General features: G+C 42.5%; 1 protein-coding gene across 2 annotated transcripts; it reads right to left on the minus strand.

Moving 5' to 3' along the window:
• Positions 1-5531: 5531 nt before the first annotated feature.
• On the minus strand, positions 5532-8988 carry LOC119887217. 2 transcript variants are annotated; one of them, XM_038698102.1, is made up of 6 exons: positions 8927-8988; positions 7823-7914; positions 7307-7680; positions 7093-7159; positions 6728-6893; positions 5532-6089 (listed from the first exon to the last, which is right to left on the minus strand). In XM_038698102.1, the coding sequence occupies exons 2-6, from the start codon at positions 7851-7853 to the stop codon at positions 5975-5977; spliced, it is 753 nt and encodes a 250-aa protein (XP_038554030.1). In that variant the 5' UTR covers positions 7854-7914; positions 8927-8988; the 3' UTR covers positions 5532-5974. The 2 variants fall into 2 exon arrangements, with proteins under 2 accessions (XP_038554030.1, XP_038554029.1); XM_038698101.1 differs by having other exon boundaries at positions 7799-7914.
• Between the last annotated feature and the right edge of the window lie 11541 nt (positions 8989-20529).

The following is a 20529-nucleotide window of genomic DNA, read 5'->3' on the forward strand; positions in this document are numbered from 1 at the left end:
GCCAACCTCCCCAAGTTGTAAAATACTGTATTACAGGAGTATGAGACATCATGTAGCACTTGTTCCCTGTTAGTGTGTGTGTGTGTGTGTGTGTGTGTGTGTGTGTTGACAGCTGGTTAATATTAGCATCTTTATCTGCATGTTTCCTTATCTGCTGTGAAGCCAACATCGCCCCTATTCCCCACTCCCCTCTTTTTTCTCATTCCACCTATCGCTCAGCTTTTCCAGTATGAGTAAAAACACCATTCAAGATTCAGGGAGGGAAACCAAAGTGTAATTACTACTGTATATATTGTTGTAAATAAAACATTTACAACTTTGTGAAAAGTCGCAACAAATCACAAAACTGAGAAAATGTTAGTGGTGTCACAGAATGCTGAGTGCGGACACAGGAAAGTGATCTGGAACCAAACGCAGGATAACTAGGCAGAGCAGGTTCAGCTTCAGTGTTTTAATAAATCACAGAACAAAAGTTGAAAAAGCTGACTCGGTGCAGAGGCAGACAGGGTTAAAAAAACTAAAGGGCAGTCCAAAACAAAAGCAAACCAATCCAAAAAGTTCAAATAAATCCAGTATTGATGCAGTGGTACTAACACAGGAGACAGACAAGGGGAAAACACTGACTTAAATTTACCAGAGAAAGGTGATTACCAAGACACAGGTGGGACTAATGAGGGTGGAACATATTGGGAGTATTCTCACTTTTCAACTTATACTAGACTGATGTTCTTTAGCAAGAATTCAGCTTTAATGGTTCATGTTTAATCATACAATTAGCTTTTCAGTAAGTAGGAAACACAGGGAGTGCTAATATATATAGAATTTATTACAATGTGAACCATAAACCATATCTTTTTTAAATGGCCCTATAACACAAATATGGGCAATATTTAAAACTCAAAGTAAACAGAAGGAGAGAAGGCCTTTTTTCACGTCACTCCACGCTAACAGCACATGGAGGAGGCTTCCCAGGTCTCTGCAGCTCTCTGGGCATCCGGTGGGACATCTGATCCACAGTGTGACTCTGGGAGGAAAATGTGTAATAAATGCTTCAGGTGATAAAAAATATAAAGTAAATAATATTTATAAAATAGAATATTGTGGAGAACTTCGTTTTCTAACGTATCTTAATTCAAAAAGTGAATTTTGATATATTCTATATTCATTACACAAAGTGAAGCATTTCAAGCCCTTTTTGTTTTCATCATGATGATTACAGTTTACAGCTCATGTAAATAAAAACTCCAGTATCACAAAATGTATAAAAATCTTTAGAATAAATACATTTCTGTATATAAATATACAGAAATGTCAACTGGAGAAGAGCTTTCTAATCAGCTAATTAACTCAAAACACCTGCAAAGGTTTCTGAAGCCTCTAATCTCTGTCTGGTTCTGGTGCACAGAGTGAACCTTTCCACAGTATTCAAATTTTTTTAGATGCTCCTCTAAAAGATGCCTCAGTGTTTTAATGTTGACAGCACTATTATGTCACATCCGTGATGGAACATAGGAGACAGTCTTTAAATGTTTTTGTGTTGTCCTTCTATGTCAGACAATTTAATATCAGCTGTCACATGTCCTGTAGCCAAGTTGTCCTAGTACCTTTACGTACAGTTTAAGCTTTGAGTAGCAGACTGGAGGCATGAGATCTTCAACAAGAACCGATTGCTAAAATCTTGTGACAAATATAAAAAGTACCTTTCTCATTAGTAGTAAGTATCCTATTTCTCACATCTCACACAGCCCTGCCGACAGCAGCAGTGTTGTTGGTGTGAATGCTGTAAAGGATTCACAACATATGTTATTCTACAGCGAAATTCTTTATTATTGGGTGTGAATGCTGCAAGCTTTTGACGTAGAAACTCTGTAACTCTGTTCAAACTCCAAGTTGTCCGGCTCAATGAGGAATGGGGTGCTATTACTTTTGTCATTGATACCTTGAATACTTTTTATTATATATAATATTCAAGGTTTTCCAGGAAAATTGTAAGAGAATGGAGAGACTGTTGAAATCCTCCTCATACCTACTCCACTTTGAAAGCTCACCAGTTCAGCATACTTTCAGCTACAGATTTGATTTAAACTGTAAATTGGTCACAAGAAGTTAATCTATTAATGATGTATTCAGCTTTTTGATATATTTTATGGTTTGTTCACGGTTACTGTCGAAGTTTTATGCTTTTTTGAGCTCTTTTCTGAGTTTATAATGGGTGTGTATTGCGTGAGTTAGAGTGGGTGACATCATCACTACAGTGTAGCAGGCTTGTGAAATTATCTTAAACTTTTCTCTTTAACTCGCTGGCTTAAGTTAGCTGATTAAAGATCAAAGGACTGGGTCCTCTGTTCTGATTGGTGGACTGAATTTAAGCTATTTTCTGTTTGTGTCCTCTTCACCAAACACATACACACACACATTAATACACTGACAGACACAATACACACATGCGTGCGCACACACACACACACACACACACACAGAGCCATCAAAGCATCGAGCTTTAAACTTTACTGAATGGGAGAACACATGTAAGCTGTGTGCCCCACAAACACACACACACACACACACACACACACACACACACACACACATTAAAGGAGACTTATTAAGGTGCGTTCCCACTGAAAGCGAATCCAGCGTTTTGTGAACTGGTGAAAATAACGATCTGACATGGGTCACGGGCGCACAAAAATGGCTCGATAGCGCCCCCTAACAATTTTCAAAACCTTTCTCTTTGGCCTACATTCACCAAACATGGCAGGTATATGTATCATGTCCACTTAAAAATAAGCCTCTTGGACCACTACCCTGCCATTTTGGATTGAATGTGCAAGAATTTTTCATTTACACCCTCCCTATTTTAACGAACTCCTCCTAGGGATTTGATCAGATCAACTTCAAATGCGGGCTGTGCCATGCCAACACCCTTGCGATGTTGAATTGCTAAACTTTTTTTGATTGATCAAACAAACGGCGTGTCAATGGCGTGGCATGGCGTGGCAATCAATTTGATGATTCGCCATAAAAAAGGAAAACGTGTGTAAATTGGCTGAACATGGTCAGATCTGCCCCAAACTTCACATGCTTGATAAGACTCCTGCCCTGAAGACATCTACATGTCAATATCCAGTCGTAGTGAAAGCGCCACCTACTGGCAACAGGAAGTGACATGTTTTATTTGTTGCGATACTGCTCCTAGCAGGATAATCCGATTTGGCTCAAAACTGTCTCAAAAAAGCCTTAAGACCTACATGATGTGAGGTTTTCAAGCTTGTGACTTAATGTCAAACAGAGTTGCCATGGCAACGCATTTTTCGCCATGAAAGAGGAAGCTGTATTTTAGCTATGTAGTACAACAGAATTTTGATAACCTTCATACTTTAAGAGATATATACACTACCGTTCAAAAGTTTGGGGTCACATTGAAATGTCCTTATTTTTGAAGGAAAAGCACTGTACTTTTCAATGAAGATAACTTTAAACTAGTCTTAACTTTGAAGAAATACACTCTATACATTGCTAATGTGGTAAATGACTATTCTAGCTGCAAATGTCTGGTTTTTGGTGCAATATCTACATAGGTGTATAGAGGCCCATTTCCAGCAACTATCACTCCAGTGTTCTAATGGTACAATGTGTTTGCTCATTGGCTCAGAAGGCTAATTGATGATTAGAAAACCCTTGTGCAATCATGTTCACACATCTGAAAACAGTTTAGGTCGTTACAGAAGCTACAAAACTGACCTTCCTTTGAGCAGATTGAGTTTCTGGAGCATCACATTTGTGGGGTCAATTAAACGCTCAAAATGGCCAGAAAAACAGAACTTTCATCTGAAACTCGACAGTCTATTCTTGTTCTTAGAAATGAAGGCTATTCCATGCGAGACATTGCTAAGAAATTGAAGATTTCCTACAACGGTGTGTACTACTCCCTTCAGAGGACAGCACAAACAGGCTCTAACCAGAGTAAAAAAAGAAGTGGGAGGCCGCGTTGCACAACTGAGCAAGAAGATAAGTACATTAGAGTCTCTAGTTTGAGAAACAGACGCCTCACAGGTCCCCAACTGGCATCTTCATTAAATAGTACCCGCAAAACACCAGTGTCAACATCTACAGTGAAGAGGCGGCTGCGGGATTCTGGGCTTCAGGGCAGAGTGGCAAAGAAAAAGCCATATCTGAGACTGGCCAATAAAAGAAAAAGATTAAGATGGGCAAAAGAACACAGACATTGGACAGAGGAAGACTGGAAAAAAGTGTTGTGGACGGATGAATCCAAGTTTGAGGTGTTTGGATCACAAAGAAGAACGTTTGTGAGACGCAGAACAAATGAAAAGATGCTGGAAGAATGCCTGACGCCATCTGTTAAGCATGGTGGAGGTAATATGATGGTCTGGGGTTGCTTTGGTGCTGGTAAGGTGGGAGATTTGTACAGGGTAAAAGGGATTCTGAATAAGGAAGGCTATCACTCCATTTTGCAACGCCATGCCATACCCAGTGGACAGCGCTTGATTGGAGCCAATTTCATCCTACAACAGGACAATGACCCTAAACACACCTCCAAATTGTGCAAGAACTATTTAGAGCAGAAGCAGGCAGCTGGTATTCTATCGGTAATGGAGTGGCCAGCGCAGTCACCAGATCTGAACCCCATTGAGCTGTTGTGGGAGCAGCTTGACCGTATGGTACGCAAGAAGTGCCCATCCAACCAATCCAACTTGTGGGAGCTGCTTCTGGAAGCGTGGGGTGCAATTTCTCCAGATTACCTCAACAAATTAACAGCTAGAATGCCAAAGGTCTGCAATGCTGTAATTGCTGCAAATGGAGGATTCTTTGACGAAAGCAAAGTTTGATGTAGAAAAGATCTTATTTCAAATACAAATCATTATTTCTAACCTTGTCAATGTCTTGACTCCATTTTCTATTCATTTCACAACGTATGGTGGTGAATAAGTGTGACTTTTCAGGAAAACACAAAATTGTTTGGGTGACCCCAAACTTTTGAACGGTAGTGTATATATATATATATTTCAACTGTTAACTACTCATTCATACTTTCAGCTACACTGCAAAATTTTTCGGTGTGAATTTACAATAAATAATTGGATAAATTTTGCATGATTTTCACAGTAAGGATTACAGCAATATACTGTGAAATATACTCACAGCAATTTACTGTAATTTTATATCTGTGATATTACAATGCATTGTTGTAAAAGCACAACTGTATACTGTAACTTCACAGCTTCAATGACAAAGGAATTACTGTGATATTACAGTACATTACTGGGGAATTACAATCTTTTGCTGTACATCATTACAACAAGGCCCTGTACTTTTACAGTGTGTACTGTGAAAGTAATGTAGAAGTTGACAATAATTTACTGTGAATTTACAATGTATACTGTGGAAGTCATGCTAAAATTGTCCAGTAATGTACTGTAAAAGTAATGCAGATGAAGCTTCCATTTACTGTGAATTTACAATCATTGTACAATTAACCCCCTCCCCCCAACAAACAACTCTGAGGTAAATTCAATGTTAGCCCAATGGCATATTTATTAACAAATAAATATTTTTCAATGTGCAGCAGATGCCAAGAACTTCAAGAGTTCAAGAAATTCAACTTTCTAGTCATAAAAGCCATCTTAAAATGCAGAAAATGCAGAGAAATTGTGCAAACTTGCAATTCAACTACCTGTTTCACAATTCAACTATTCAACTAGCTGTGTCACAATAACAGTAATGGACAGGATGGGAATGAGGCCTTCATGGCAATATAAGAGAGCAAGGGAGAGAGCGATGAAGGAATGTCTTAAAGGGGTGAGGCGCTCCTCTCAGTCTCAAACATTATAATGAGTCCACATGCAACAGCATTGTGTAAAAATCTTGTAGTGCAAAGTTGTCTTGAAAAATTACAAAAAGAACAAGGCTACTCAAAACTGAGCCTGACAACTACCGCTGCAAAAAACAAAAACTATGATGCCCACTCAAAGTCAATAAGTTTCCTCAAAAGGGTGCTCACATGAGGGTTCATTGTTGTCCGCTTCTTGGTCTTTGAGCCTCTTTCAGGATTGATGCCCAGGAAGCACCTGTTAATAAGCAAAGATAGTTTCAGTTTTAAATAGACTTACAGTATGTATTGCAGACAGCATTTATCAAGGTGCGCTTTTTGCTGTGCTTTTTCCCCACATCAAACCCTAATAGATTTAAAATCCAAACTTGTTAGATCGTACTCTCACCATAATTTGGTTAGGTTTGCCTGAGGCAAAGTGGTTGATTTTCTACTATGAGAGGCCATATCAAGTTGCGCCGCCACTGAAATGCATCTTCACGCAATTGCCCAGTTGGTAAATTAAAACCAAAACCTGTTGCAAGTATGACAAACACATCCTTTTCAATTAAGGGCCTGAGAGCATTTTGTTCTGCTTTTAAAGAAAATTTAATCTACTTCATTCAATACATTCGCATTTCGCAATAGACGTTTCGAAATCATCATCACATAGCCTGCCCCAAAACAAAATAAATAACTGTGATTGGACCAGCAGGTATTTGTCAGCATAACGTGTAGAAAACCAGACTGATCTGCAGAGCGAAATTGAATGAGTTTGCAAGATCAGGATGGTCTTACCAGGCTAGCCTCAGGTACCTCGTTTGTCAGCATTTTAGACCTCAAGAAGCCTGTACTATAATGTGAATTACAAGATTAAATGTGATCTTTATAAAATACCTTTGAATGAACTCCAGCGTCGACGATCCAGAGGCAGGATACTCAAGGTTGAAGACGTAATAGCTGCTGAAGAAAGCAGCTACTCCATGTAAAAAGAAAGGGTGTGGGCCCATCACGACATGTCCCTCGATGGATATAAGCCATCCAGAGGGCTTCATCATGTCACCTGATATGAACAGATACAACATTATGTGTTATGAGCACTTTGCGATCTGCTTAAGACACAAAGGGCTATACAAATGTAATTCTTTATTTCTAATTATAATCATAATTATTATTATTTATTGTGGTCATGTAGATTTCTAGAATGAAAAGAAAATAATGAGTTGTCGATAAATGTCGATACTAGATCAAAGTAACATTACCTTGAATGATCAAGCAGGGGGTGCTGGGGAGTTCTGCAGTATTGACGTACACAGCAGTGGCACATGGCTGTAGTATAGTTAACACACAATAGCATGGATTTAGGATAAAGGATAAATATTGTTCATTGGTCAGAGGTAGTAAATCATGCAAGGTAAATGTTGATAATGTAATCACACATTTAGCATTTTAAATATTTGAATAAAAAAATCTTACATCAACTTCAAGCATCAAACTCTCTTTCGGCTCTTTGAAGTACAACATTAGGAGCAGCAGGATGCAGGCAGCCTTGTCAGAGTCTGGATCATAGCAGGCCAGAACATCACGGATCTTGGGGTTGTCCAGTGTTGCACAGTAATCCAGGATGGTCTGTCCTCGTCGACTAATTGCCTCCTGTAGCTTCTGAAGGACATCGACGTCCGTCAGGAGGCCAAAGTGTGAGAATAGGCATTTCTGAGAGAAGAGAAATGGCCATTCCTGTTTGATCTCAGACATCGCTGCAGCAGGCACTTTGTTAAGGTATTTCCGCAGGATGACGTATGTCTTTTCCATCATTGGTTCTGCTCTCCCTGCCCCACTCATTCCTTCCTCTGTGTATATAGACATACAAATGTATTGTTAGTACCCAAGTAACAATTTGGTCTTGTAGCCGCCCAACACACACAGTGTTAAGATCTTGACCAATTACTAAAGTCTAAACAAAATTACCCAAAAAGAGAGTAGATGGCATGCCTGAGTAGATGTTCAGCAGATCCCTCTTCATATTCTCCAACGTTGCCTCGGTCTCCCCCTCTGGCCAATCTGCTGGGCCCCACCTGACACACCTAGGAGTGGGCATCACAGGGTAACAATACTATTGGGGACAGTTATAGCTCAGAAGTTGGAGCAAGTCGTCTCATGACTGAAGGGTCAGCAGTTCGATTCCCTGTTGTGACTGTTTAAATAGACCCATCCCACAGAAGTTATGTTACAGTGTAATAGTTTTGTAAACACAGGTGTATTTTATCAAACTAATTAAAGGGATATTCCACTATTTGGGGAATTAAGCAATACCACGTATAGCTCCAGTCTAGCATAGATCATTGGATCGGATTAGACCATTAGCATCTCACCCTCAAAATGACTAAGATTTCCGGAATTTTTCCTATTTAAAAGTTGTCTCTTCTCAAGTTAGAACGTGCAATAAAACTAGCGCAAAATGAAACATGGCAATTTTCTAGGCTGATTTGACATGGAACTATACTCTCATTCTGGCGTAATAATCAAGGAACGTTGCAAACGTACCATGGGCGCAGTGATATTACGCAGCACGTGAAAATAGTCCCCGTAGAATGCAACGGGGACTACTTTCAGGTGCTGCGTGTTCCTCGGCAGCCTCTGAATACTGCACATGATGCACATCTATGTTTTCTGGAAATATGTGAAGCAAAAGTCATCACGTGTGTGAACGTGCAATCACAACCTCTAAATGGACATCTAGTTACCATTCCTCCCCTTATGTGCGTCTTCAAATGTTTAATAAGAGAGGCCAAAGTGTCACACTTAAATGCACAAGCCTCAAGCAGACATTTCAAGGGTGTAAGAGCTGATGTGTCAGGCAGTATAGGCCCAGCAGCCTGCAGGTAGGACCTGTGCTGCCTATACATATGAATTTGCAGTCCCGTGTGTTTTCTGTACCTTCGTGAGCAGTCAGGCACCCCACACTGGTAGTGATAATTGGGGGCATTGCTATGCAGTTTTGTGTGCTAAACATAGTTACACACATTCTCAGACACATGCTCACAGCCAACGAATTTACAGTTGAACATTGTGGATGCATGTTAACTAGTCACCTACCTAATCTATTTCTCCTCACTCTTAGCCTGACACTGAACAGGATGACCTGGAAAGAAAAGAAAAGAAAAAGGAGAAATTACACAAAGACAACCAACAATAAGAATTTCAGTTTGAATGCAGATTATGATAATTGATTTTCATTTAATTTTAGCCGTATGTCAAAAATGATAGTGGTATATCTATAGTGTTTTTTTACTGTAGCACTTTGAGATTGCTCACTCAATGTAAAGTGCATTTACAACTTTTACAATTATTATTCATTCATATCAGGACAAGTGGGAACTCCAGTGTTAAAACCCTCCCGTTGTCGAACACGACATGAGACTAACTTACTCCAGTTAGCTCAGTCATGTTGTAACTAGGATATCCGCTGGAAAAATATTTTTTCATGGACCTGGATTGTGCATTCCGGATGAGGGTGGAAAGATCATTCCACCAGCATGGAACCGTGAATGAGAAAGTTCTGGACAGTGATTTTGTGTTGTTTGAATCACTATCTTTTTTTGACGGTGAATCACTGTTTGAATCACTAAGTTATTAAAGTTAAACAGCTAACAGTTAGCAATGCTAATCTATGATAACCTTGACTAATTACAGAAATGTGCACACATAAATAGTAATGTTTGTCCCATCATTGGTTTTATAAACTTTACAAACACCAGATTTGTCTAAACGGGGATAGTGACATGAAAAACTGTAGCGAAACTCTCCTCATTACTAACATTACTACTATTAGCAAATGCTGTGAGAGAACTTTCAACAATTCCGGGCACTTGCTAACAAAATGTGAACTGAGTCATGTGATAAACATTTATTTGAAAGTAAATATTATTATCATATTAAAATAACATGGGTGTAAGTGCTGCAAACATGCATGCTGCTCACCTTCTCCATTCAGCCCGGAATAGAAGAGGGACACGACGGAGCCTTCAGTTCAAAACAGTTCAGTTATGTCATGTGACTTCCAAGGGCACACTGTAATAATACTGTTTAATGCTGTGAAATCCTTAATTTTTTCACTGTGTTGCTGTGATATTACAGATCTTGTTGTGATATAACAGCAGGTTTTAGATTGCAAGATTTTACTGTAAAATAAGAGTTAAATGCTGTAAAATCCAAGGATACTGTAGTTTTTACAGGTATTCATCGGGATATTACAGGGAAACTCATTTACAACAAGTTACTGTAAAATAATACTTTTAATTATTGTGAAATGCTGGTAATTTCTAACAGTGTAGAAACTCCATCCAAATAGAAAAGATTCCACATCTTTCCTTCTATCTTTGTATTATTCAACTTTCAAATCCTATTCAAACTCACTGATCTTCAACCTCTTCCCACCAGTTCATACATTCACGAAGAAACGCCATTCCACCTTTAAAACGTTCACAAAACTTTGGACTCTTTCCAGTGAATTCAACTTTTTCACATCTCTTATACTTTTTACACAATGTCAATTCAAGTTTCATGTCGTTGTCAGCCTGTTTTCTGAGTTTATAATGGGAGCGGAAGGGGTGGAATGTTGGGAGTTAGAGTGAGGGGACCAACTGACACAGTGGGAATTCACTTCAAAATATTCTGAAAAATTTGTCTTCAACTCGCTGTATCTCCTACAATTTTCACTCTACATACGTAATTTTTTCACAAGTTGTAGGAAAACTTGTTCTGCTGCTCATGTCCAACTTTGAAAGCAAACAGACTTTCACAGCTGGTACAGTTGGCTTGAGAGTGAGAGGAGTCCCACTCAACTGCCACATAGACTCCCATACTAAAAATGTGCTGCACTTTCAGGAAAGATGCTGAAAGGTGGACACTTCTATACTGCTGCTGTGAAGCCATTTTTGACAGTAAACACACAAATCTTGGGCATCATCTTCTTGAGGTTCTTATCTCTCTAACAATATGTTTACTTTGGCACTGGGAGTTACCTGTTACCTGTATCTGTTCTGTAGGAGGTTCTGTGCTTTAGGTTAAAAGTCAATAAGAGCAGCTGTCTAAGCCTGTCAAAGTCAGACAGCTTTTAGTATTGCCATGGAAACCTGGGAATGTTGGCTCAGCACATAGCTGATTGAGATGATGTAATGATGTAATGCAGACAACTCAGTAAACATGGCCCTTCACTACATCCTCCAGCACCTGGACTCTCCAGGAGACTACACCAGGATCCTGTTTGTGGACTCATGGATCACTTGTGGATCATGCCTGCAGCTGTATCACAGACTTACTGTCCAGCAGCAAGCGGCATGTGAAGCTGGGAAAACATGTTTCTGACTCCAGGACAGTCACCACTGTTTTCCCTCAAGGCCGTGTTCTTTCCCCTCTGCTATCCTCCCTGAACACCAACAACTGCACCTCCACTCACCAAACCACCAAACTTCTAAAGTGTGCAGAGGACACCACCTTCACTGGGCTCATCTCTTGTGGGGATAAGTCTGCCCACAGGTGGGAGATTGACCATCTGGGGTCCTGGAGCAGCCAGATCAATGTGGACCACAATTTTCTGAAGACAGTGGAGATGGGCGGGTATTCCAGCAAGAGGCCTGCTGCACCCATCCCCATCAATCTGTGCAACTCCACACTAAACACTGTGGAGTCATTCTGCTCACCCAGGACCTCCTGTTGGAGCTGATATGCTTATGTCACCTTTCATACAGCCTTTCTAAATATTTCAGGTCTTATCTTCACAACGCTTGCGGGAGTTTTCACATTTCTTTAACTTCTTCATGGCTTTCAGCTAAAAACTACATTCAAACCTTAAAATGTTCTACATTTATCAGTGCAGTTTGAATTTTATTCAACTGTAAAATCTTATTCATATTCTTTAGAACATTTCCCATGTTTCCAAGATTGATCCTTCAGCTACATTCTGCACATTAAAGCCAGCAATGCAGTGGAGCGTCAGCTTTTCAACAGTCCTTAAAACCTTCCACATCTTTCATACATTTGTACTATTCAAATTTGTTCAAGACAGCAATTCAGTTTAGCGTCAGCTTTTCAACAAAACTTTCCACTTCTTTCATACATTTGTACTATTCAACTTTATTCAAGCCCGCAATTCAGTTTAGCGCAAGCCATTCAGCAGACAGCATTCACACTGCAATGTCTTCAGAAATTGCTTTTCTAGTTATTCTTATTCTTCTGCCATTTTTTCGGTTGTTTTCAACTCCTCTACTTTGTGCTACAAAAACCATTCAACTATCATAATGTTCAGCTCCTTAAGGACATTTATGCTTGTATATAACTTTTTTCTACTTTTTAAGCTTTTTGTGCAATTTTTTGTGTCTCTGTGTCAGTCAGTCTCAGTCTCACAGTCTTATAGTCCACCTCTCTCTCTGTCTCACAGTCCGTCTCACAGTCTTAAAGTCCACCTCTCTCTCTGTCTCGCAGTCTTATAGTCCACCTGTATCTCTGTCTCACAGTCCATCTCCAAGTCTTATAGTCCACCTGTCTCTCTGACTCACAGTCAGTCTCACAGTCTAATAGTCCACCTCTCTCTCTGTCTCACAGTCCATCTCACAGTCTTATAGTCCACCTCTCTCTGTCTCACAGTCCCTCTCACGGTCTTATAGTCCACCTGTATTTCTGTCTAACAGTCTGTCTGAAGTCTTATAGTCCAACTCTCTCTCTGTCTCACAGTCCCTCTCACAGTCTTATTGTCTACCTCTTTCTCTGTCTCACAGTCCCTCTCACAGTCTTATAGACTTATAGTCCACCTGTGTCTCTTTCTCAGTCAGTCTCAGTCTCTCAGTCTTATAGTCCACCTCTCTCCCTGTCTCAGTCCCTCTCACAGTCTTATTGTCTACCTCTTTCTCTGTCTCACAGTCCCTCTCACAGTCTTATAGACTTATAGTCCACCTGTGTCTCTTTCTCAGTCAGTCTCAGTATCTCAGTCTTATAGTCCACCTCTCTCCCTGTCTCAGTCCCTCACAGTCTTATAGTCTACCTGTCTCTCTTTCTCACAGTCTTATAATCCACCTGTCTCTCAGTCTCACAGTCTTATAGTCCACCTCTCTCTCTGTCTCACAGCCCGTCTCACAGTCTTAAAGTCCACCTCTCTCTCTGTCTCACAGTCTTATAGTCCACCTGTATCTCTGTCTCACAGTCCGTCTCACAGTCTTATAGTCCACCTGTCTCTCTGACTCACAGTCAGTCTCACAGTCTAATAGTCCACCTCTCTCTCTGTCTCACAGTCCATCTCACAGTCTTATAGTCCACCTGTGTCTCTGTCTCACAGTCCCTCTCACGGTCTTATAGTCCACCTATATTTCTGTCTAACAGTCTGTCTGAAGTCTTATAGTCCAACTCTCTCTCTGTCTCACAGTCCCTCTCACAGTCTTATTGTCTACCTCTTTCTCGTCTCACAGTCCCTCTCACAGTCTTATAGACTTATAGTCCACCTGTCTCTCTGTCTCACAGTCTTATAGTCCACCTGTGTCTCTGTCTCACAGTCAGTCTCACAGACTTATCTCTGTCTCACACCTCTCTCTCTGTCTCACAGTCCGTCTCAGTCTCACAGTCTTATAGTCCACCTGTGTCTCTGTCTCACAGTCTAATAGTCCACCTCTCTCTCTGTCTCACAGTCCATCTCACAGTCTTATAGTCCCCTCTCTGTCTCACAGTCCCTCTCACGGTCTTATAGTCCACCTGTATTTCTGTCTAACAGTCTGTCTGAAGTCTTATAGTCCAACTCTCTCTCTGTCTCACAGTCCCTCTCACAGTCTTATTGTCTACCTCTTTCTCTGTCTCACAGTCCCTCTCACAGTCTTATAGACTTATAGTCCACCTGTGTCTCTTTCTCAGTCAGTCTCAGTCTCTCAGTCTTATAGTCCACCTCTCTCCCTGTCTCAGTCCCTCTCACAGTCTTATTGTCTACCTCTTTCTCTGTCTCACAGTCCCTCTCACAGTCTTATAGACTATAGTCCACCTGTGTCTCTTCTCAGTCAGTCTCAGTATCTCAGTCTTATAGTCCACCTCTCTCCCTGTCTCAGTCCCTCTCACAGTCTTATAGTCTACCTGTCTCTCTTTCTCACAGTCTTATAATCCACCTGTCCTCTCAGTCTCACAGTCTTATAGTCCACCTCTCTCTCTGTCTCACAGCCCGTCTCACAGTCTTAAAGTCCACCTCTCTCTCTGTCTCACAGTCTTATAGTCCACCTGTATCTCTGTCTCACAGTCCGTCTCACAGTCTTATAGTCCACCTGTCTCTCTGACTCACAGTCAGTCTCACAGTCTAATAGTCCACCTCTCTCTCTGTCTCACAGTCCATCTCACAGTCTTATAGTCCACCTGTGTCTCTGTCTCACAGTCCCTCTCACGGTCTTATAGTCCACCTATATTTCTGTCTAACAGTCTGTCTGAAGTCTTATAGTCCAACTCTCTCTCTGTCTCACAGTCCCTCTCACAGTCTTATTGTCTACCTCTTTCTCTGTCTCACAGTCCCTCTCACAGTCTTATAGACTTATAGTCCACCTGTCTCTCTGTCTCACAGTCTTATAGTCCACCTGTGTCTCTGTCTCACAGTCAGTCTCACAGACTTATCTCTGTCTCACACTCTCTCTCTGTCTCACAGTCCGTCTCAGTCTCACAGTCTTATAGTCCACCTGTGTCTCTGTCTCACAGTCTTATAGTCCACCTGTCTCTTTGTCTCACAGTCTGTCTCACAATCTAATAGTCCACCTGTATCTCTGTCTCACAGTCAGTCAAACAGTCTTATAGTCCCCTGTGTCTCTGTCTCACAGTCAGTCTCACAGTCTCACAGTCTTATAGTCCACCTGTGTCTCTGTCTCACAGTCTTATAGTCCACCTGTCTCTCTGTCTCACAGTCATCTCACAGTCTTATAGTCCACCTGTCTCTCATTCTCACAGTCTTAAATTCCACCTGTGTCTATGTCTCACAGTCAGTCTCACAGTCTTATAGCCCACCTTTCTCTCTGTCTCACAGTCCCTCTCACAGTCTTATAGTCCACCTGTCTCTCTGTCTCACAGTCTTATAGTCCACCTGTGTCTCTGTCTCACAGTCAGTCTCACAGACTTATCTCTGTCTCACACCTCTCTCTGTCTCACAGTCCGTCTCAGTCTCACAGTCTTATAGTCCACCTGTGTCTCTGTCTCACAGTCTTATAGTCCACCTGTGTCTCTGTCTCACAGTCATCTCACAGTCTTATAGTCCCCTGTGTCTCTGTCTCACAGTCCTCTCAGTCTTATAGTCCACCTGTGTCTCTGTCTCACAGTCAGTCTCACAGTGTCACAGTCTTATAGTCCACCTGTGTCTCTGTCTCACAGTCAGTCTCACAGTCTCATCTCTGTCTCACACCTCTCTCTCTGTCTCACAGTCCCTCTCACAGTCTTATAGTCCACCTCTCTCTCTGTCTCACAGTCTTATAGTCCACCTCTTTCTCTGTCTCACAATCTTAAATTCCACCTGTGTCTATGTCTCACAGTCAGTCTCACAGTCTCACAGTCTTATAGTCCACCTGTCTCTCTGTCTCACAGTCCCTCTCACAGTCTTATAGTCCACGTCTCTCTCTGTCTCACAGTCTTATAGTCCACCTGTGTCTCTGTCTCACAGTCAGTCTCACAGTCTTATGTCCACCTGTGTCTCTATCTCACAGTCAGTCCACAGTCTTATAGTCCACCTGTGTCTCTGTCTCACAGTCAGTCTCACAGTCTTATAGTCCACCTGTGTCTCTGTCTCACACAGTCAGTCTCACAGTCTTATAGTCCACCTGTCTCTCTGTCTCACAGTCAGTCTCACAGTCTTATCTCTGTCTCACACCTCTCTCTCTGTCTCACAGTCCGTCTCAGTCTCACAGTTTTATAGTCCAACTCTCTCCTGTCTCACAGTCTTATAGTCCACCTGTGTCTCTGTCTCACAGTCAGTCTCACAGTCTTATAGTCCACCTGTGTCTCTGTCTCACAGTCAGTCTCACAGTCTTATAGTCCACCTGTCTCTCTGTCTCACAGTCCCTCTCACAGTCTTATAGTCCACCTCTCTCTCTGTCTCACAGTCTTATAGTCCACCTGTATCTCTGTCTCACAGTCAGTCTCACAGTCTTATAGTCCACCTGTGTCTCTGTCTCACAGTCAGTCTCACAGTCTTATCTCTGTCTCACACCTCTCTCTCTGTCTCACAGTCCATCTCAGTCTCACAGTTTTATAGTCCAACTCTCTCTCTGTCTCACAGTCTGTCTCACAGTCTCATAGTCCACCTGTCTCTCTTTCTTACAGTCAGTCTCACAGTCTTATAGTCCACCTGTCTCTCATTCTCACAGTCTTAAATTCCACCTGTGTCTATGTCTCACAGTCAGTCTCACAGTCTTATAGCCCACCTTTCTCTCTGTCTCACAGTCCCTCTCACAGTCTTATAGTCCACCTGTCTCTCTGTCTCACAGTCTTATAGTCCACCTGTGTCTCTGTCTCACAGTCAGTCTCACAGACTTATCTCTGTCTCACCCTCTCTCTCTGTCTCACAGTCCGTCTCAGTCTCACAGTCTTATAGTCCACCTGTGTCTCTGTCTCACAGTCTTATAGTCCACCTGTGTCTCTGTCTCACAGTCTCTCACAGTCATCTCTGTCTCACACCTCTCTCTCTGTCTCACAGTCCCTCCACAGTCTTATAGTCCACCTCTCTCTCTGTCTCACAGTCTTATAGTCCACCTCTTTCTCTGTCTCACAATCTTAAATTCCACCTGTGTCTATGTCTCACAGTCAGTCTCACAGTCTCACAGTCTTATAGTCCACCTGTCTCTCTGTCTCACAGTCCCTCTCACAGTCTTATAGTCCACGTCTCCTCTGTCTCACAGTCTTATAGTCCACCTGTCTCTGTCTCACAGTCAGTCTCACAGTCTTATAGTCCCCTGTGTCTCTATCTCACAGTCAGTCACACAGTCTTATAGTCCACCTGTGTCTCTGTCTCACAGTCAGTCTCACAGTCTTATAGTCCCCTGTGTCTCTGTCTCACAGTCAGTCTCACAGTCTTATAGTCCACCTGTCTCTCTGTCTCACAGTCCCTCTCACAGTCTTATAGTCCACCTCTCTCTCTGTCTCACAGTCTTATAGTCCACCTGTATCTCTGTCTCACAGTCAGTCTCACAGTCATATAGCCCACCTGTTTCTCTGCCTCACGGTCCATCTCACAGTCTTATAGTCCACCTGTCTCTTTGTCTCACAGTCTGTCTCACAATCTTATAGTCCACCTGTGTCTCTGTCTCACAGTCAGTCACACAGTCTTATAGTCCACTGTGTCTCTGTCTCACAGTCCATCTCAGTCTCACAGTTTATAGTCCACACTCTCTGTCTCACAGTCTTATAGTCCACCTGTGTCTCTGTCTCACAGTCAGTCTCACAGTCTTATAGTCCACCTGTGTCTCTGTCTCACAGTCAGTCACACAGTCTTATAGTCCACCTGTGTCTCTGTTTCACAGTCAGTCTCACAGTCTTATAGTCCACCTGTGTCTCTGTCTCACAGTCAGTCTCACAGTCTTATAGTCCACCGTGTCTCTGTCTCACAGTCAGTCTCACAGTGTCACAGTCTTATAGTCCACCTGTGTCTCTGTCTCACAGTCCTCTCACAGTCTATAGTCCACGTCTCTCACTGTCTCACAGTCTTATAGTCCACCTGTGTCTCTGTCTCACAGTCAGTCTCAAAGTCTTATAGTCCACCTGTCTCTGTCTTACGGTCCATATCACAGTCTTATAGTCCACCTGTCTCTTTGTCTCACAGTCTGTCTCACAATCTTATAGTCCACCTGTGTCTCTGTCTCACAGTCAGTCTCACAGTCTTATAGTCCCCTGTGTCTCTGTCTCACAGTCAGTCTCATAGTCTCACAGTTTATAGTCCACCTGTCTCTCTGTCTCACAGTCCCTCTCACAGTCTTATAGTCCCCCTCTCTCTCTGTCCCACAGTCTTATAGTCCACCTCTTCCTCTGTCTTAGAGTCAGTCTCACAGTCTTATAGTCCACCTGTCTCTCTGTCTCACGGTCCTCTCACAGTCTTATAGTCCACCTGTCTCTTTGTCTCACAGTCTGTCTCACAATCTTATAGTCCACCTGTGTCTCTGTCTCACAGTCAGTCTCACAGTCTTATGTCCACCTGTGTCTCTGTCTCACAGTCAGTCTCACAGTCTTATAGTCCACCTGTGTCTCTGTCTCACAGTCCCTCTCACAGTCTTATAGTCCACCTGTCTCTTTGTCTCACAGTCTGTCTCACAATCTTATAGTCCACCTGTGTCTCTGTCTCACAGTCAGTCTCACAGTCTTATAGTCCACCTGTGTCTCTGTCTCACAGTCAGTCTCACAGTCTTATAGTCCACCTGTGTCTCTGTCTCACAGTCAGTCTCACAGTCTTATAGTCCACCTGTCTCTCTGTCTCCAGTCCGTCTCACAGTCTTATAGTCCACCTGTGTCTCTGTCTCACAGTCAGTCTCACAGTCTTATAGTCCACCTGTGTCTCTGTCTCACAGTCAGTCTCACAGTCTTATAGTCCACCTGTCTCTCTGTCTCACAGTCAGTCTCACAGTCTTATCTCTGTATCACACCTCTCTCTCTGTCTCACAGTCCGTCTCAGTCTCACAGTTTTATAGTCCAACACTCTCTGTCTCACAGTCTTATAGTCCCCTGTGTCTCTTTCTCACAGTCAGTCACACAGTCTTATAGTCCCCTGTGTCTCTGTCTCACAGTCCATCTCACAGTCTTATAGTCCACCTGTGTCTCTGTCTCACAGTCAGTCACATAGTCTTATAGTCCACCTGTGTCTCTGTCTCACAGTCAGTCTCACAGTCTTATAGTCCACCTGTGTCTCTGTCTCACAGTCAGTCTCACAGTCTTATAGTCCACCTGTGTCTCTGTCTCACAGTCAGTCTCACAGTGTCACAGTCTTATAGTCCACCTGTGTCTCTGTCTCACAGTCCCTCTCACAGTCTTATAGTCCACGTCTCTCACTGTCTCACAGTCTTATAGTCCACCTGTGTCTCTGTCTCACAGTCAGTCTCAAAGTCTTATAGTCCACCTGTCTCTCTGTCTTACGGTCATATCACAGTCTTATAGTCCACCTGTCTCTTTGTCTCACAGTCTGTCTCACAATCTTATAGTCCACCTGTGTCTCTGTCTCACAGTCAGTCTCACAGTCTTATAGTCCACCTGTGTCTCTGTCTCACAGTCAGTCTCATAGTCTCACAGTCTTATAGTCCCCTGTCTCTCTGTCTCACAGTCCCTCTCACAGTCTTATAGTCCACCTCTCTCTCTGTCCCACAGTCTATAGTCCACCTCTTTCTCTGTCTTACAGTCCGTCTCACAGTCTTATAGTCCACCTGTCTCTCTGTCTCACGGTCCATCTCACAGTCTTATAGTCCCATGTCTCTTGTCTCACAGTTTGTCCCACAATCTTATAGTCCACCTGTGTCTCTGTCTCATAGTCAGTCTCACAGTTTTATAGTCCACCTGTGTCTCTGTCTCACAGTCAGTCTCATAGTCTCACAGTTTTATAGTCCACCTCTCTCTGTCTCACAGTCTTATAGTCCACCTCTTTCTCTGTCTTACAGTCCGTCTCACAGTCTTATAGTCCCTGTCTCTCTGTCTCACAGTCAGTCTCACAGTCTTATAGTCCACCTGTCTCTGTCTCACAGTCAGTCTCATAGTCTCACAGTCTTATAGTCCACCTCTCTCTCGTCTCAGTCTTATAGTCCACCTCTTTCTCTGTCTTACAGTCCGTCTCACAGTCTTATAGTCCACCTGTGTCTCTGTCTCACAGTCAGTCTCACAGTCTTATAGTCCACCTGTGTCTCTGTCTCACAGTCAGTCTCATAGTCTCACAGTCTTATAGTCCACCTGTCTCTCTGTCTCACGGTCCATCTCACAGTCTTATAGTCCACATGTCTCTTTGTCTCACAGTTTGTCCCACAATCTTATAGTCCACCTGTGTCTCTGTCTCACAGTCAGTCTCACAGTCTTAGTCCACCTGTGTCTCTGTCTCACAGTCAGTCTCATAGTCTCACAGTCTTATAGTCCACCTGTCTCTCTGTCTCACGGTCCTCTCATAGTCTCACAGTCTTATAGTCCACCTGTCTCTCTGTCTCACGGTCCATCTCACAGTCTTATAGTCCACCTGTCTCTTTGTCTCACAGTCTGTCCCAATCTTATAGTCCCCTGTGTCTCTGTCTCACATCAGTCTCACAGTCTTATAGTCCACCTGTGTCTCTGTCTCACAGTCAGTCTCACAGTCTTATAGTCCACCTGTGTCTCTGTCTCACAGTCAGTCTCATAGTCTCACAGTCTTATAGTCCACCTGTCTCTCTGTCTCACGGTCCATCTCACAGTCTTATAGTCCACCTGTCTCTTTGTCTCACAGTCTGTCCCACAATCTTATAGTCCACCTGTGTCTCTCTCTCACAGTCAGTCTCACAGTCTTATAGTCCACCTGTGCTCTGTCTCACAGTCAGTCTCATAGTCTCACAGTCTTATAGTCCACCTCCTCTCTGTCTCACAATCTTATAGTCCACCTCTTTCTCTGTCTTACAGTCCGTCTCACAGTCTTATAGTCCACCTGTCTCTCTGTCTCACAGTCCATCTCACAGTCTTATAGTCCACCTGTCTCTCTGTCTCACAGT

Source organism: Micropterus salmoides, unplaced genomic scaffold, assembly GCF_014851395.1.
Source record: "Micropterus salmoides isolate LMB-PRFRI ecotype aquatic unplaced genomic scaffold, ASM1485139v1 Ms_hic_scaffold_406, whole genome shotgun sequence".
In the NCBI taxonomy this organism is placed as follows: Eukaryota; Metazoa; Chordata; class Actinopteri; order Centrarchiformes; family Centrarchidae; genus Micropterus; species Micropterus salmoides.

Bases quoted from the DNA above. Each gene is read 5' to 3' on its own strand.
- LOC119887217 (XM_038698101.1), bottom strand. From the start codon at position 7,853: ATGAAGAGGGATCTGCTGAACATCTACTCAGGCATGCCATCTACTCTC. The intron at 7,681-7,798 runs GTAATTTTGTTT...CTATATACACAG, and splicing joins GCCATCTACTCTCTTTTTGG to AGGAAGGAATGAGTGGGGCA. The intron at 6,090-6,727 runs GTATTTTATAAA...GCTTATTAACAG, and splicing joins ACGCTGGAGTTCATTCAAAG to GTGCTTCCTGGGCATCAATC.